The sequence below is a fragment of the Schistocerca gregaria genome, chromosome 7 (genome assembly GCF_023897955.1).
Source record: "Schistocerca gregaria isolate iqSchGreg1 chromosome 7, iqSchGreg1.2, whole genome shotgun sequence".
In the NCBI taxonomy this organism is placed as follows: Eukaryota; Metazoa; Arthropoda; class Insecta; order Orthoptera; family Acrididae; genus Schistocerca; species Schistocerca gregaria.
Genome location: NC_064926.1, coordinates 28,408,191 through 28,426,516, shown reverse-complemented (window position 1 = coordinate 28,426,516; position 18,326 = coordinate 28,408,191). Strand labels below are relative to the sequence as shown.

At 46.7% G+C, this 18,326-nt stretch overlaps 1 protein-coding gene across 1 annotated transcript in view; it reads right to left on the bottom strand.

Moving 5' to 3' along the window:
• The window catches only part of LOC126281764 (protein unc-13 homolog C-like), a 1,053,980-nt gene that overhangs the window by 587,148 nt on the left and 448,506 nt on the right, over positions 1–18,326 (bottom strand). The window contains exons 4-5 of the mRNA XM_049980962.1: positions 7,321–7,775; positions 4,459–7,206 (exon numbers count right to left, since the gene is read on the bottom strand). Of these exons, the coding sequence (XP_049836919.1) occupies positions 4,459–7,206; positions 7,321–7,775 (3,203 nt within the window). The remainder of the gene's footprint in view (positions 1–4,458; positions 7,207–7,320; positions 7,776–18,326) is intronic.

The following is an 18,326-nucleotide window of genomic DNA, read 5'->3' as shown; positions in this document are numbered from 1 at the left end:
GCGTCGGTCATCTGCTGCAATAGCGCATTGAAGCAAACTTTCGCCGCACCATTCTAACGAATACATTCATCGTATATCTCACATTGATTTCTGGATTTATTTCCCACAGTATTGCTCGTTTGTTAGCAGAGACCACTCCATGAAAACGCCGCTGCTCTCGATCGTTAAGTGAAGGCCATCGGCCACTACTTTCACCTTGGTGAGAGGTAATACCCGAAATTTGGTATTCTCAGCCCAGTCTTGACACTATTAATCTCGGAATGTTGAATTCCCTAAGAGTTTCGGAAATGAAATGTCCCATGCGTCTGGGTCCAACTTCCGCTCAGCGTTCAAAGTCTGTTACGTCCTGTCGCGCGGCCATAATCACGTCGGAAACCCTTCCACACGAATCAGCTGAGTACAAACGAGAGCTCCGCCAATGCATTGTCCTTTTGTATCTTGTAGACGGGATGCTGCTGCCATCGATATATGTTCGTATCGCTTTCCCTCTACTTTTGTCACAGTGTAATGCGAAAATGACTGCTGGATGCGAAGAAAGGTGGACCCAGCAGTATGAGAGAAGGGAGGAAGTGTTGTCAGCAGGGAAGCAGCAAAAGCAGAGTGGGCTGGTTAGGGGAGCTCAGTGACTTCACACGCGGACGTCATTACCCCGAGCCCCAGGTACCAGATTAAGTGGGGCAGGGTGAGGCATGTTGCAGCTCGATTTCATTCTAGTGACGATCAGAGGTATTCGATATACTTGTTGTGTCCAGTCGCCGTGTAGATACCGGGAGTGTGCCACGAAGCTGGTACTCAGCACCAGCTGCGCTTGCGCAGAAAGTGTTGCCCGTTTCTCGTTTAGGACACCGGACGGCAGTTGGTGGAGTTAAACACGGCTGGTCAACAATGTGGGGCTAGCAACTCCACTTCCTTAACGTGGGACAAACTATTGCTTGGACGATTACATGAAACTTCCGGGCCCAAGTCACTCCTGAGTGCGCAGTACGTTTCGTGACAGGTAATCTATGGTCGCTGGTAAGAGGGTGTTCTCAAGTGTTACATGCTGGATTTGTACAGCCGTAATTGAATTTGGTGGGCACCTGCCTCTGGGAAATATTATGACTGTGTTCACACCGGGATGTTCTTGTGATGCCCCTGGTCGTGCTCTAACATTTATTTCCTCCATGCTAGTTTGCTTACAGAGTAAATCAGAGAATACATTTGATGGCTGGAAGTGAGTTAATTGATACCAGTATTTCTCTGTTTTATGACAATACCTCCAGCAGTCAGTTTCTGAATTCGTGGTATGCTTCACCTACCTTTTAATGCCAATTGTACAGGAAACTGGTAATATTTTATTGTCTACTTCGCTTCGGCAATTCCACCACACCACAATATCTATGGTGAGCTGTGATTACCGTTCTGGTAACTTGCTCTATTTTTTCATGTGTTGTAGTAAGCCGAAAAGGTCGCGTGATTCGTTGTCTGATTAAGCTGGATCCCAGTAACGGGAGGACGAGCGGGTAGGCTGCAAGCAGCACGGCGCCAATCCTCTTCTTAGTGCTTCACCGATGTGGTTAATGTATTTCTTACTATCAAATTTTCTCCATGTTAATTACATCGAATGTGTGTGTAAGTATTTCTTAAAATCAACTGAAGTTTTTCGGGTCTTAAGTTTTATATGGTTAATTAAGGTTATGTAAATTATTATTGAATATTGAAAGATTCGCCGGCCGCAGTGGCCGAGCGGTTCTAAGTGCTCCAGTCTGGAACCGCGCGACCGCTACGGTCGCAGGTTCGAATCCTGCCTCGGGCATGGATGTGTGTGATGTCCTTAGGTTAAGTTAGGTGTAAGTAGTTCTATGTTCTAGGGGACTGATAACCTCAGAAGTTAAGTCCCATAGTGTTCAGAGCCATTATTGAAAAATTCACTAATGCCCATTTGCGTTAGAACACGCTGGAATTTCTTAATTCTATCTTTTGTTTTAGTTGAAAACTTTTTGTTTCAAATTAAGATAAAAGCAGTAACAACTGAGCCAAATAGAGTGGTTCATTTAATTATTGCTAACGATGAGTTAATTTTATATCAGTGTTACCATTGTACCAAATTTCCTTCTATGAAAAGAAACAGGAGCAATTCAATTTGAGCTTTTCTACAGCTGCCGTATACATCTGTGGGTGATGTGACTTTGTTGCAGAAGCGCAAAGGAAGAACCGAAACCGAGCCAACACCAGACAGACCAACTGTCTCATATGTGACAGGCAGGGCAGCAGCACAGTGCGTTAAGCCCTGTAGTCACTGCTAACCGACACTCGAGTCTGACGCCAATGGGCAGTGGAACACTAGAAACGAGTGATTTGTATTGGTGAATCATGCTGTGCCCCAAGGGAGGGTTTGGATTTGGTGAATGCTTGTCAACAGTGAAACAGAGATGATGGGGGGGGAGGGGGAGTCGTGATTAGGTTACGATTCCCTTACTGCGCTCAAGAAAACGCTAAATGCAGAAGGATGTGAACACGTTTTGTAACACTGTGTACTGCGTACAGTAGAGTGACAGCGCCGTGACGCTGACAATGCACCCTGGCGTAAGGCTGCGTCTGTAAGGTAATGGTTTGTGGACAGTAACACTCCCGAAATGGGTTGGCCTCAACAGAGAGCCGACCTGAGCCCAATGGAACACCTGTAGGACTCAGAACGTCGACTTGGTTCCACACCCCAGCGTTCAGCACCATACCTTCCCTGGATTCAGTTCTGAGGGAAGAATGGACTGTAGTTCAGACACCTCGTTGAAAGATTGTCCAGCACAGTTTAAGCCTTCATAATGGCGATGCGTGTACACACACCATGGTAGTACTCACTAATGTTTCTCGGGGATTCTTTTGATCAGATAGTGCACAAGATGATAATACGTCGAATTTTGAAATATTAAGGTGTTTGGTGTTCTTGTTAAGCAGGCATGACAACAGACGCCGAAACAATTCAGAGACGCACTGCTAGGATCTAATAGTTTGCTACACCCCACATGAAAGTGTAAATGGAAGACTGGAGGAACTTATATGTTAATATGGTTTTTACTTGCGACCACAGACCTGTAGTACTTAGAAATTACGCCATTTTCTGCCTAGACACTCTTTAAATATATTTATTCACCATATCAGTTTCAGCCTGTTGTGCCATGCTCAAGTGCTCACTATGAATTGCGTCAGTGCACAATCTTACCTTTAGATGCGATACTGTCCTCGCATCATCCATATTTACATACTCATATGCACAATAAGAAAGCAGTCTTCGTCATCAATATAAAAAGGACGTAGCACTCTGTGTAACAATTCCTATCGGATTAATATCCACACTACACTCTTAATGTCGACTTAAAAAATGTTTAAGAGGGCAGCGTGACATATTCGTGATAAGAATTGCTACATCAAGTGCTACGTCCTTTAATAGTCAAAGGTTCTTACTGGTAGCAGAAATTCTGACACCAATAAATCTCAATAAGCAGCCAGTTTCACTGCAAACGGTACATTTTTCATTCCTTCCATGGCTGCGAACCAGAATATTTAAATGAGATCATGTTCGCCAACGACTATACTATTTATTATAATGTCCTCAATTACAGTTTTCAGGTTTAAGTCATTTTCAGCTAGTTAGTGGGCTGCAAACATCAGTTTCTAACTTAAGTAAAATCTGTGTTCGCCTATATGGCTCATGTCAGCATTCGTCACATACATCACCAGTATATAAGAGATGGAAATAAATCTCGTGGAATTTAATGATGGTTTCTACACACGTCAGTAACGTACACGGTGCTCAGAGATTTTTTCCAACAGTTATATACGGATAGTGTATGGGACAAGACATGAGAAATATTAGCTCATACACGTCTCATTTTTTTTCCCTGATGTTGACAGCCGCTGTGTTTTCTTCAACCTGAACATATGAAAACAAGCTAAAAGTCGAAACTGCTATTTTTGAAATTATGATGATTAGTACAGTCGGTGATGCTCATGATATGAGGATGTTTATCTTGGCAGTATGCCAATTGTCCTCCAGGCTGTGCCACGGTGGAACTTTTCGTGTCGAGTAATCCAGATGCATCAATAAGATGTTTTTCGGCAGAGTTTCGTGAACCTCTGTGGACATTTATATCAGATTTGGTAGCACCAATACTCTGTGAGTATTCGCCATTAAAAATGTCACCGAATGTTGTGTAGCTAATGAACAAAAGATCATGGACAGTCAAGCAAAGGCTGAGGAATTTGTTTATTTGACCTGGAGTGACTTTTCAAAACCTCCGCCACGAATGGGTGGGTGGGTGGGGAGGCGGAGGGACAGAGAGAGAGATAGGGAGGGGGGGGGCGGAGGAGCGAGATGTCACTGCAGTGAAACGAAAAGTATCTTCAGCTCAATTGTGCCATGATGTTTTCTGAAACTGTGCGACTTTGGGGAAGTAAATAAGTGTGCCGGTAACCACAAACCTGCGACTGGCTGTCGTCGGCCATCTTGTTGGCACCCGTGCCGACAGCGTCCTGGTCCTCGGACACGGTGGAGGACTGCCTCTGGCGGTACTTGCCGAGCGCCCGCGACACGGCAAACTCGCGCGACGCGCCTCCGATGGCCCCTGGCGGCAGGTGGATCTTGTCGGCGGGCGGTGGCGCGCCGTCCTCCGGGCTGGTCGCCGGCTGCGTCGGCGCCGAACTGCGCTTCACGTCGCCCACCGTCGCGAACAGCGACGCCGACTCGGCCAGGTCGATCGGCTTGCTGCTGCTTTTCGGTATCTCCGCTTTGGGTTCCGGCTGCGCAGCCGCCAAGTTGGACTCTTCTATTTTCAACTGTAGCTGCTGCTTCTCGATCTGCTGTTGCTGTTTGTCGATTTGTTGCTGTTGCTTCTCGATCTGCTGCTGTTGCTTCTGCAGTAGCTGCTGCTGTTGCTGGAGGGACAGCTGTTCCTGGTCCATAAGTTGCTGTTGCTGTTGTTGAATTAGTATCGCCTGCTCCTGCAGGTACTGCTGATGTTGCTGTTGCTGTTGTTGTTGTTGTTGTTGTTGCTGCTGCTGCTGTTGTTGTTGCTGCTGCTGCTGCTGCTGCTGCTGCTGCTGCTGTTGTTGTTGTTGCTGTTGTCGTTGCACTTTGACGAATACCGGACCGTGTTCTGGCGTTGCAGCATCGGAGAACACACTATCCTCGCTGTCGGATACGACGCTGGTTCGTCCGCTCCACTCCGTTTCCGACTGTTCCGGGTCTGACAGTGAGTGGGCGCCACTGCCGCCCTTACGTTTGGCCTTCTGCAAGATGCCCGAGACCGTAGAAACCAGAGGGTTCTTCTTCTTTTTGCGGGGCAGCGTGCTGACGTACTGTTGTTTGGAGGCGGCGTTTGTGCGACTGGTCGCCTTGCCTCCCATCGTCAGATCTTCGCGGCGCACGCCAGCCGGCAGTGAATGGGAGCGGTGTCGCTTGCTAGACAGGTGCAAGTCTGGCAGCCAGCTGCTGACTGAGCTCATGGCAGATTTCAGCTTTCCCCTCTTGCTCGACCGCTCCTCCACTGCGTAGGTTGGATCTTTGATATCGGCTGCTATGGAGATGTAACCAGACTGGGACACTATCACACTGCTCGGATCGAAGTACTCTTGACCGTCTTGTATGAGGTGGTGGTGCTCGGGAAGGTTCCTATTGCGTAGATCTAGCTCTAAATCTGACCGCTGGCTCCAGGTGTACTCGCGTGGACCACCGTAATCTTCTCGTCTATCCGATATAGCGTCCTGCTGCCGTCTCGGGTCATACTGTGCTATCATATATGCGTGATCCTGCTGTTGCTGCTGCGTCGTCTCGACGGACCTAATCGAACTGGACGTGTGGTCACGTTTCATAGTCATTCCTGAAACACCGATACTCTGTTGTTGATCCAGTGGTGTCCACTGCTGGGCATAGTTACCGCCTTGTATTTGCTGCAGTTGCTGCTGCTGCATCATTACATTATTGTCGTAGCGATTGCTTGTGGGATAATAAGAAAGAGCGTCAGTTATATTGCCGGTGGGGAACATAGTCCTGTACATGGCCGTCTTGTAGCCCTCCATATTGGAAACACCCTGGCTGGGAACAGAGCCCGTCGAATGGCCGCGCTGGAGGGACTTTTTGCTAGGATACTGCTGACCGACGGGAGCAGACGTAGTGGGGTATACGCTCGTCGACAGACTCCTGGTGGGTGGCTGCCCTCGTGGCTCGGCCATGTAGCGGTAAGAGCTCGGCGTCTCGTTGTCGGGGTAGTACCGGTACACCGGCTGGTGCTGCTGCTGATATTTGCGGTCACTGCTGCTTCCTCGGTCGTTGTAACGGTAATTAGTTTGCTGCTGTTGAAGGTCGTCTCGGTAGCTGCGGTAGCCGCCGACTAGATTGTTTTGTTCGTTGTTGTTGCACGGTTCGACGAGGTCGGGGAATCCCCCTACGGTAGGCTTGTAACTCGCCGTACCGCTAGTGTAGACCGAAGTGTAGGCCTGTTGTTGGCGGTTGCTGCCCGCTACGGAGTATATGGCCGGCTGCTCGCTGCGGTACAGGAAGTCGCCGTAGGAACTGGTGTGCGGACGGGGGCTGACGTCGCCCGGCTGCGGGAATGCGTCCGCCTTCCCCAGCATCAGCGCTTCCGCCGCCGTCGCGTACGAGGAAGGCGGGGTCTTGTTGGACGAGCTCTTGGGCGACCCGGGTGACTTTTCGACACTCGACCAACCGCTCATAGACGACAGCCCAGAATCCGATTTGGCGGTACATATGTTACTCGTCGCCGACGCTGCCGCAGCCGCTACCATCGCTTGCGCGGCCGACGACGAGGACGAAGACAACTTGAGCACATTTTTTGGAGACATTCGCGGCGACTTCGGGGAGTGCGGCGTCCTCGGACTGAGCCTACCCTGCTGCTGCTGCTGCTGCAGCAGCTCGGAAGAGAGAGAAGTAATTGACGCAGATTTGGGAGCCGCGAACGGCGCCGGGCTCCCGGGTGGAGGCGGTCTCGAAGACGCGGCGGAAGATAGGGTGTCTTGGCCGGGCAGAGGGAAGTGGTCCGGCGGCGCTGGCGGTGGCGGGCTCGAAGGCGACGGGCTGGGCGTCGCCGACAGGTCCAGGTCCAGCTGGCCGCGCTGGCCCGACGGCGCCGGCGGCGGAGGGGGAGGCGGCGGCGTCGGCCCGCCCACGTAGCCGTCCTGCCGCGTGCGCAGGCTGCCTGCCGGCGACGGCAGCTTGTCGTAGTCGTACCGCGGCGGCGCCACGTCCGAGTAGAGGCGGCGGTGCGGCCGGGGCGAGGCCCGCGGCGAGGTCGCGGGGGCGGCCGCGGAGGCGGCGCCGGCGCCGCCGCCGGCCGAGCGCAGCGCGGCTGCCACCTCCGGGTCGGTGGTGCCGCTGTCGGTGGAGAGGCGCGAGCTGGAGCGCGACTTGCCCAGATCGGACAGGCAGCTCCAGCCGTCCAGGTCGGCGTCCACGTAGATCTGGCGTAGCTGCTGGTCGATGACGCTGGTGTCGCCGGCGGCGGCGGCGGCCGCGGCGGCGGCGGCCTTCTCCTCGGCGAGCGCCGACCCGGCCGGCGTGTCCAGCAGCAGGCGGTCCTGCAGCTCGCGCAGGTCCCGCGAGTCTCTCTGCAGCTTCGACGTCAGCCGGTCCAGCTCCTGCAGCTTCTCCAGCGCGACCTGGTCGATGGCGCTCAGCCGCGCCAGGTCCTGCTCGCTCACGCAAGGGGAGTCCCCGCGGTAGTCCTTGTAGTCGAGCGCGCTGTACACCTCCACCTCTTCCTCGGCGTCGCCCACGCTGCTACCTATTGCACACAAACACGTACGAATCACAGCAACGACAGACATTTCCGCACTTTCGTGTAACCGCTCGAAACAAAGATTTGCGGTAATTACGACATCTGTACAGCAACGGGAGTCACCATCTACATCTACAAGGTGTAAACGACAACTGTTTCCGACGTACCGCAGTGGTGTAGGTCGAGTCGAGACGAACGCATCGATACCGGCGAATAAATGCTTCTATCGGAACACAAAAAAATGTGAATATGTTCCCCTTCATTTAAAAGACTCTGAATGAAAAGTGGGGTACCAGCTGCCTCATTCTACCTTCCTCGGCACCTTTGGAAATTTTCCCAGAAATTTTGACACGCGAACATATTCGCGCTCTTTGTAAGATGCAACTAGTCCATCACTCACACGAGCTCCCCCTAACTGTAACTCACTCACAATCAGTAGTCCATCGCTCTTAGTCGTTAATAACCAGCCACTACCAGTTTACCTTTCTCCCTCACTCATTAGGCCCAACTCACTATCATTATCCCTCTGTGTCTCTCTGTTATTGTCTCCCGTGTCACAATCACAGACCTCTTCGTTCTGTCCTCTTACAGCCTCCTCCCACTGTCGCTGTCTCTCTCCTGCTCTCTTTTACTGCTAATATCTCATTCCTTCCTTCCTACAGCTGCCGTCTCTCCTCGCTGTCACTATCTCTTTCTCTTATTCGTTGTCGCTGTCATATATTCTGTCTCTCGGTATCACTGGCTCCCACCCACTTCCACTTTCTCTATCTTCTTCTGTTTGTACTTCAACCCACCTCTCGGCACTCCAGCTATTATTTTCTAGTACTGTTCTGTCACTGTCAGCTATGTTCGACTGCCATTGTGTATCTCTTATTTACCCATATTGCTAATGCCTCCTTCGCTCTATTTATAACACAACTACTGTCTGCTACCGTCATAGGGTTTGTCGAACTGGAAAAAGCTTTCGACAATGTCAGATTGTGCAACATGTTCGAAATTCTGAGAAAAATGGGGATGAGGTATAGCAGAAGACGAGTAATGTACAACATGTACAAAAGCCGAGAGGAGATAATGAGAGTGGGAGACCGAGAACGAAGTGCTCGGATTAAAAAGGGTGTAAGACAGGGATGTAAACTTTCGCTCATACTATTTAATCTATACGTTGAAGAAGCAATGGTGGAAATAAAATAAAGGTTCGAGAGGGGAATTAAAATTCAACATGAAATAATATCAATGATAGGATCCGCTGATGAGATTTCTATCCTCAGTGAAAGTGAAGAAGAATCGTAGGATCTGCTGAATGGAATGAACAGTCTAATGAGTACAGATTATGCATTGAGAGTAAATCGAAGAAAGACGAAAGTAATAAGGTGCAGCAGAAATGAGAAAAGCGAGAATCTTAACACGAGGGTGGGTGTTCACGAAGCAGACAAAGGTACGCGAGGCAGCAAAATAACTCGTGACAGCCGTAGCAAGGACGACTTAAAAAGCAGACTATCATCGGCAGAAAGGGAATTCCTGGCCAAGAGGTCTACCAGTATCAAACATAGGTCTTAATCTGAGGAGGAAATATCTGAGAATGAACGTTTGGATCACAGTCTTGTATGGTTGTGAAACACAGACTGTAGGAAAATAGGATCAGAGGGCAATCGAAGCATTTGAGATATGGTACTACAGACGGGTGTTGAAAATTAGGTGGTCTGAAAGTTAAGAAATGAGAAGGTTCTGCGCTGAATCGGAGAGGAAAGGTATTTATGTAAAACACTAACAAAAAGAAGGGGCGGGATGATAGGACATCTGTTAAAGCATCAGGAAATAACATTGGTTCAAATGGCTCTGAGCACTATGGGACTTAACATCTTTGGTCATCAGTCCCCTAGAACTTAGAACTACTTAAACCTAACTAACCTAAGGACATCACACACATCCATGCCCGAGGCAGGATTCGAACCTGCGACCGCAGCAGTCGCACGGTTCCGGACTGAGCGCCTTAACCGCGAGACCACCGCGGCCGGCGGAAATAACATTCATGGCACTAGAGGGAACTGCAGAGGGTAAAACCTGTAGAGGAAAACAGGTAACTAGGAAGAAAACAAAGAGAAAAGCCTTCTCGGTAACTGCGGCTGAGTTTTGCTATCCATTTTTTTGGTGTTTCTCGATAACGGATAAAGTGTTTTGGGTCTTTTAGACAAATGGCTAGGGAATATAATGTTAAAATTTGAACAATTTGCTGTGGTTATTTATTATATACATTTCACAACAAACCGGATTTTACTTATAGAAGTAGGATAACTTTGAACCTCTGAATCTTGGGAATGGATAAAGATATCAAGAACATTTTCAAGATTCTTTGAGACCGGGATCTTAGAAAAGCTTTCAGCCATTCGCTGTGCGTAACCGTATCCAACCATCGTCTAAGTATTGATCATCTGGTGACGGCGAAAATATAGTAAAACAGGCCTCTTCTGCGGTTTTCCGCCCATGAACTAATGACGCCTCCATAAGTTCTATCAAGACCGGCGTAGACAATATAAAATGCTGAAAGAACCAACTGATTTGCTCCATTTGCCTAAGCAATTTGTATAAAATTCACGCTTTGACCCTGTAATGGAGGATAGTGATACTAAGACGATCCTTCTGTTGGGTATACAAAAGGTCCCTAGCCCAAGGGACTTTTATCACCAATAGAACCAGCATCGGAAAATCCCGTTTTTAGGCGCGGCGTTTTTGGACGTATTAGGTACGCATGCTGTCGCATGCTTACCGCTAAGACACTTATGGTTTATCAAGGCAAGTAGACAGCCTCAAATTGGCCTACAAATGGTAAGCTACAGCGCAAGCGCGCCGCGTGACATTGTGCTAAAATCGCCCTTCTATATTACAAATTCCTTGTTCTCGCATTTACAGAAGGTAAAGTTGACACTTGCGGAAAATTACCTCAAAATATTTTGAATTTTACCTGTGTAGAATTAACAATTAAGTCATTTTGTTTGGCTGTCGTTCTAAATGAGCAACTACGGTGCTGCTTAAGGGCTAAGCTCAGTCCATAGGGGCGGCTGGCGGAAGACGTGAAGGCTGCTGACCTTGCTCGCGGGTTGCAACTGGAGCTTGCAATTTGCGTCATCGTTCCCGAACTGATACAGCCCGTTGGGTTGGAGCCGAGTGAAGGGTCTCAACCAGACTCCGTCGATTCTGTGACGTTCTTGGCTGCAGACTTCTGGACTTGCGTTATAGAATGAACAACTGTAGCACTCCCCCTCATAGGTCACACATGCACTACAACCGGCCCGCGACGGGTTTCTTCCGCGGCCGGCGGACGAAAAGTGTAAAGTCACTCCTAATCATTTGTCGACTAGGGTTGCCTATATCTTGGTTGTATTTTGTTTTTCTATTATTTTCTTATTAATATTAGTAAACAGGTCCTGTGCGTATCAGAATACTGCAACTGTTGAATCTGAAGGTAATTTAAAATGAATTAACTGCAACTAATTGCTTTCGTTGGGTTTCATTTTTCCATTATGACATTCAGGATATCTTACTGCGCACCTTCAGATATCAATATTTATTTACGTGTCGTGAACAGTGTTTCTTTTTTATCAGGTTCGTAAAATTTTGCAACGGAAATGTTTCAGGCTGTTATTATAAAAAGTAGTAAGTAAGGATACAATGTTCATGACTCGTAAATAAATATAAACATCAGTAGGTGGGGTGAAAATAGAATTAATGTTCTCTCAAACACCTATGTTTTGAGGCATAATTTGTTGCCGTGTTGTGCTGGGAAAGGGCTGCCATTCACATCACTGCGATACTCCATAAACATTAACATTAGAAAAGATATAGTTGTGACTTTATGCGCAGGGAGCGTTGTGGTCCGCGAGCTTAAGTGCGTGAAAGCTCGCCAGTCAGTACGCAGAGACTGAAATGTGACCTCGTGCAAAGTGATGACATTTTGACTGTCAAAATGTTATCAGTAAATTGTCGAAGTATTAGTAACGAAGTTCCTAAGCTTACTGCCCTCCAGGGCAATTGTGGCGCTGAAATTACTCCGGGCCCGAGAGCTGGCTGCAACAAGAACCAGATGGCTCCCAAATATTTAGTAAGGTACTGAATGTATTCCGAAAAGACAGATTAGACGGTGAATTTATATGGACGCTTTTAACGGGTCCAGATGAGCTCAAGTGAATCATCGGATGTTTTACCGGCCACCTGATTCCGCCGCAGCAGTTTTAGAATCACTCAAAGAAAAACTGTGTTCAGTAGCGCAGAAATACCCAGACCATGCAATATTAATTGACGGCGACTTTATCCTACCGACTATAGTAGTCTCAGACCTCTATGGAATCACTGTAGGTGGTACGGGCAGGTAGTCTTGTGAAGTATTGTTGAACACGATTCCCGCGAACTGTGTAAATATTTTAGCCTTGTAGTTGCGAAAAGGGCCTCACTGTGCTTATTAAAGTTTTAAACCCAAGAAGAAGGCTAGGAGAGAATTTTTGCTAGAAAAATCAGCTAAGCACTTGCTGTCGTGCCAGTTAGGCAATGAATGGACATAATTTATGCCAATAAACTGCCTATTGGCTTCTGTCTCGGGTTCTTCGGCCGACGTTCATCTAATTGCCGGCAATGGAGGGTGAAGCTTTGACAATGCCAGCCACTCGTGCTGACCAAACGGCAGAAAAATCATTAGATGAACGTCGGCCGAAGAACCCGAGACAGAAACCAATAGGCAGTTTGTCAACAAGTGACGACGAAAGCCTTAACAATTTTGTATTATCCCAATAAGATGGACGTAGAGGAATTATGGCAAAGTTTAAACAAATTGTAAATCGCACTCTGTAGTAGTATGGATATGGTTTAAAGGGCCTTACAAATAACGACCAACATGAGTTGGCAGAAATCTTTACGTCTGCAAAAAGATCTGTGCACCATCCGGACAACTACCACCGATCGTACCTTACCAAACGATCTTGCCGAGAACCTGAGGAAATTCTGGTCCATTTAAAACCACTAAGCGGGTCGAAGGATTTTATCCTGCCACCCGTGATCAGGCTGGTGCGACTGTAAAAGGTAGCAAAAGGAAAACTGAAGCTTTAAATGAAATCGTTCACATAAGCGGATAGTGCAAAGATACCGTCGTTTGACTTCGCAAAGACCCCCATATGAAGAATATAGTAACAGGCATCCCTGGCGCAGAGAAGTAACTGAAAGAGCTGGAAACGAGTGAGTCGTCAGATTCGGATGAAAACCCAGTTCGGTTTGATAGAGAGTATTACGCAGCGTTGGCCCCTTGCTTAGCTTCCATTTATCGCCAATTTATCATCTAAAGCCAAGTCCCAAGAGAATCGAAGGCGACTGCTGTATATAAGAAGGATAAAACGACGACCCGCAATATTATAGACTGATGTCTTTTTCGGTTTGCTGCAGAACTCTAGAACATTTTCTCATTTCGAATATAATGCATTTCCTTGAAGCAGAATAGTTTCTGTTCGCAATTAGCATCGATTTGGAAAGCATCGTTCCGTGAGAAACTCAGATTGCACTCTCTTTTCTCGTATGATACCCTGCTAACCATGGATGGAGGGTAGCAGAAAAATTCCATATTCCTACATTTCCGGAAAGCGTTTGACACGTTCCGCCACTGCAAATTGTTAACGAAGGTCCGAGCGTATGGATTAGGTTTTCAGACACGTGAGTGGCACGAAGCCTTCTAGACAACGGTATCCTCAGGAGTGTAACAGGGAAGACGAATGACTTGGCGAATAGCGTGTGCGGCATTTTGCTGCTGACGCTGTGGTGTACGGGGCATGTCGTCATTGAGTGACCGTAGGATGATAGAAGATGAACTGAATAAAATTTCTAGGCGGTCTGGTGAATGGCAGCTTACTCTAAAAGTACAAAATCTAGGCGTGACATTGCACAGCGATATGAAACAAGATGAGCATTTAAGAAGTGTAGTAGAGAAACCAAATACTCGAGTTTGAGAGAGATTCAAGAAAGTGTGATACATCTGTAAAGGAGACCACGTATGGAATACTAGTGCGACCACTTCTTGAGTACTATTCGACTCTTTGGGATCGCCATCTGGGCGGATTAAAGGAAGAGATCGAAGCAATTGACAGACGTGCTTCTAGTTTTGTTACCGGTAGGTTCGATCTACAGCGAGTATTGCGGAAATGCTTCGTACACACCAATGGCAATCCATGGAGGGAAGACGACATCCTTTTCGCGAAACACTATTGAGAAAATTTAGAGAACCGGCATTTAAAGTTGACTGCAGAATGATCCTACTACCACTAACATATATTTCACGTAAGGACCTCGCAGACAAGATAAATTAGGGCTCACATGGAGGCATATAACCCATCGTCTTTTTGTCGCTCTATCTACGAGAGGAACAGGAACGGGAATGACTAGTAGTGATACAAGGTACCCTCTGCCATGCACCATATGGTGCCTTGCGGAGTATGTCTGTATATGTAGATGTAAATGTAATTATTTTGTGCATAACGTCTACAAAAGTCTTTTGCTTTCATTACTTTCACTGGAAAGTTGAAATTAATAATGTTAACGAAATAGCCGACTAAGTCAGTGACGTAAAAGAGCGAGTGGACATTGAAAATCTCGCACGGCATGCAGGCGCCGTAGTTAAGTTGCTTTTGTAGACTAACTTGACGTTATTTCCCGACTTGATAGACCCAAGTGTTCTTTATCAAACAGATCGTTCTGACTACACATAGACCACTGTGATACGTTGTAAACGGTTTCGTTTACATATTGCATACTTCAGAGGCCACCTTTCGGTGTGTAACCGAGCGAGGTAGGGCAGTGGTTAGAACTCTGAACGCGCGTTCGAGAGGATGAAGGTTCAAATCCGCGTTCTGCTATCCTGAATAAGCTGATCTGTGACTTCCCTAATCACTTAAAGCAAATGCTGCGATGGTTCCTTTCAATTTTTACACCGATTTCCTTCCTCATCCTTCCTTAATCAGAGTTTGTGCTCTGTCTCTAATGACATCGTTGTCGACGGGGTGTTAAGCTCTGTTATTCCTTCCTTCCTTCTCTCATTATGTTGCGAAGGATACTTTCATACAACGATTCGTGGTACTCTCTAATATTACCTTTGTAACGGTCCAGTTGTTTCATGTCATCGGCAAAGAATGTCCGAGACGGGTTCTATGTTGTATGCCGCGGAGGCGCAGTAAAATGGCCCAAATGGAACGAACACACCACTCGTTGTTGTCTCGGAGAAATAAAAAAATCGTGTCATTTTGAGTCATTCCTTGCCTCCTAATCGTCCTGGACAGACCGATATATGTTTTCGCTAGAGCTAGTACAGTTATAATTTATTTCTTTTTAAAGATTGCTCGTAAATTCTTACGTACTACGATGAGTAGTGCCTGTAGCGTTATTGGAAGAGTATACAACAGCTTGTTATTAATCCAGTGGTCAGTCGTTTCCTGTACAAAATGAACTAAAAAGAAACTATTTTACTTTCAATCAATTCACAGTATGAGCAACCCTTTTAATTACTGTGTGAAGCGGAGACGTTATTTTGCTTTGTTTCGTCATTTGGCGCTCTTTGGTGGTTAGCGACTGCCGGAGCACTCAGCCAGAGGCGTACTCTGGGGAACCAATTATGAGTCTTAATTTAAATTTACCTGCTAATTTTTTTCAGGCCCTTATAGCGGTGGTTCACCAGAAGCAAATTATAAATCGCATAGAAACGAAAATTATACTGATGCAAAAAAGTAAGTACACTGTTTATATTTCAAAAGTAATCGTAATCTCGGTTAATAAGTTTATTCTACTGCGAGACAAGACTGTCAATGCATTCATGGAGAAATGTTTGCATTTACCTGCCGAGCTATGACATACACCAAGATTTCGACTACGCTGCAGAAGTTTCGCTGGGAAAGCCTTACGCGTTCTCCACACAGTCCCGATCTCTCCTCACGCGATTTTCACATTTTTGGAGCCCTGATGAAGTCATTCGTGGCAGTCGATTTGCTTCGAACGAAGAGGTGCACGCCTGGCGTACAGCCGTGGTTTCATAGGCAGCCGCAAACGTTCTCCATTGTTCTTTTCCGAGATACATGTAGGTGAAAGCAAGTTACTGGTTGACTCTTCTACGAATGTACGCTCTCAGAACTTTAGGATCAAACCACACATTGAACGCCCCTTTTGCAGTGTCTGTCACTGGAATTGAATTAGCAGTCTGTGACGTTTTCGCGATTGCTAAACGAACCTGTGACAAAATGCGCTGCTCCTTCTCGGATATTCTTTATTTCCTCTATCAATCCTATCTGATAGGACTTCATGACCTGTTCAGGCGGAGTTTAGTTTTTAGCTGCACAACGTCGCTCGTCTGTATGTCTTAATACATTTCGCTACAATTTTCTAGCATTGTTACGGTTTTATAAAACTCTGTTGAGGCGCGACAGAGCCTGTTTTTTGCGTCTGAAGATTTCGTTAAGAACAACACACTGAGCTCTGTTTGCTAGGAACTCTTCAAGTCAGTTGTAGAACTGTTCTGATATTATGTACTCTCGTAAATTGTACATTATGCCACTCTGCAGATCTCTATCGAACGCCTTCAAAGAACACGGCATCTACCTTGTCGCCGGTATCAACTGGCATCCGGGTCTCGTGAACAAAAGAACAAACCGTGTTTAACGCTACCGTTGTATGCAGAATCGATGTTAATTTCAACTGACGAAATTTTCGGTCTCCAGAAAGGTCACAATACACGAGCATGGAACGTGTTGAAATACTGTACACCAGACTAACGTCAGCGTGGACTGCGCAAGTAGAAGGACAACCTATGCGTCAAGACACACTGCATTGTTGCCAAATTTATTCAAGATGGCAGCGATGACGTCATCCAAGATGCGGCATGTAGCCTTGGCAACGTTATCCAAGATAGCGGCTTTTGGCGGGAAAATAGGCCAATTGTGCTATATCCACTAACCTAACCTTAAGAAAAAATGGCGGGAAGTTTGAATTTTGGCGGGAGAATAGACAAATTGTGCTATGTTCACTAACCTAAGCCTCCAGAAGAAAAAATAGCTGGAAGTTTGAATTCCAACAGGATAATGCATGCAAAACCCGTACTTATCTTTATTATAATATTGATTATCATTCATTAACATTCATTATCATTTATTATTATTTATAACCATTTATTATTATCTATTATCATTTATTATTATTATTTATTATTATTGACCTGCCTCCACTAGGAAATTCAATCCAAATTCGAATTCCAACACGATAATGGCTGCAAAACCTTACTTTTGTTTATTATTATTCACTATCATTTATTAACATTCATTACCATTCATGGTCATTTATTATCATTCATTAACATTTATTATCATTCATTATCATTTATTATTATTAATAATTATTATTATAGGCCTACATCAACTAGAAAATTGCGCCAAATGCAAATTCCAACACGATTATGTCTCGAAAACTATACTTCTATGTATTATTATCATTTATAATTTATTCAAGATGGCCCATTTTCTCGGCGAGAAAGCCATTTTTGTTACATCCATAACAAAAATCTATCACAAGTTCAAATCCCAACACCATAATTGACCACACGTACGAACTTACTACCTCACTTATCTTTGGTCACTGGTAGTCTATCATAATCACGTCAAATAATAATGTGCTCTTATAGTAATGTAAGTCACGTCCTTTGATTTTGCAGGGGGGAAGGGACTGAAGACTTTATTTCGAGCAGTACGTTCATCACTTTTTCTCCAACACAGTCAGCACACACATCTTTGAAATCGCAGTGCAGTCACCACGACGTCCGCGCTCCTACTGAATTAGTTAAAATCCTCGCCACCCTCTGGCCAGCGCGCGGAGACACTGCTTATGCCTGTCACGTGAGGCGGCCGGCCACTAGTCCTGGGGGGCGAGCCCAGCGATCGCTTCCACGTCGTAAACATGTTTTCGCTGGACACGCTAGAACCTGTCGTGTTTGACGTCACAGCGGCCCCTTGTCCACTCACCACTGTATTAGTCGCCTCCGCACGTTTCCCGCCAAAATTGTCTCCCTCGGAGCTGAATCACACGCTGCCACACTTTTGGCGCCACGTTCAAACCTGTCGACGCCGACCGCTCACCGACCACCACGTGTCCCTGTGCGAGCGAGAACGCAGTGCTACACTTTTGACAGCAAAGTTTTCTCGACAGTGGAATCCGCCATGACTGTATAACAGCACGTTTGGACCGCACTAGAATGCCCGCTAATTGTCTCGCTCTCAAACGCGCGTAATAACTGTACAATCGCTGCGCCGCTGTCCCTCTTACGTCACACACCCTCCATGCATGCGACGGACACAGCCTTCTGTAAATACCTGTAAAATGACTCTATATTTCAGACATTACGGTCATGCAGGTATGTCCCAACTGACTTCTCCAAGCTCACACAGCGAAACTCCAGAGCGCAGATGACGTACGCGCGGCTGGCTGAGCCCGCTCCATCGGCAGCTTCCTGGCCGGCTGACGTCAAGCGACCAGCAGTGCCCTCACACTCCCACG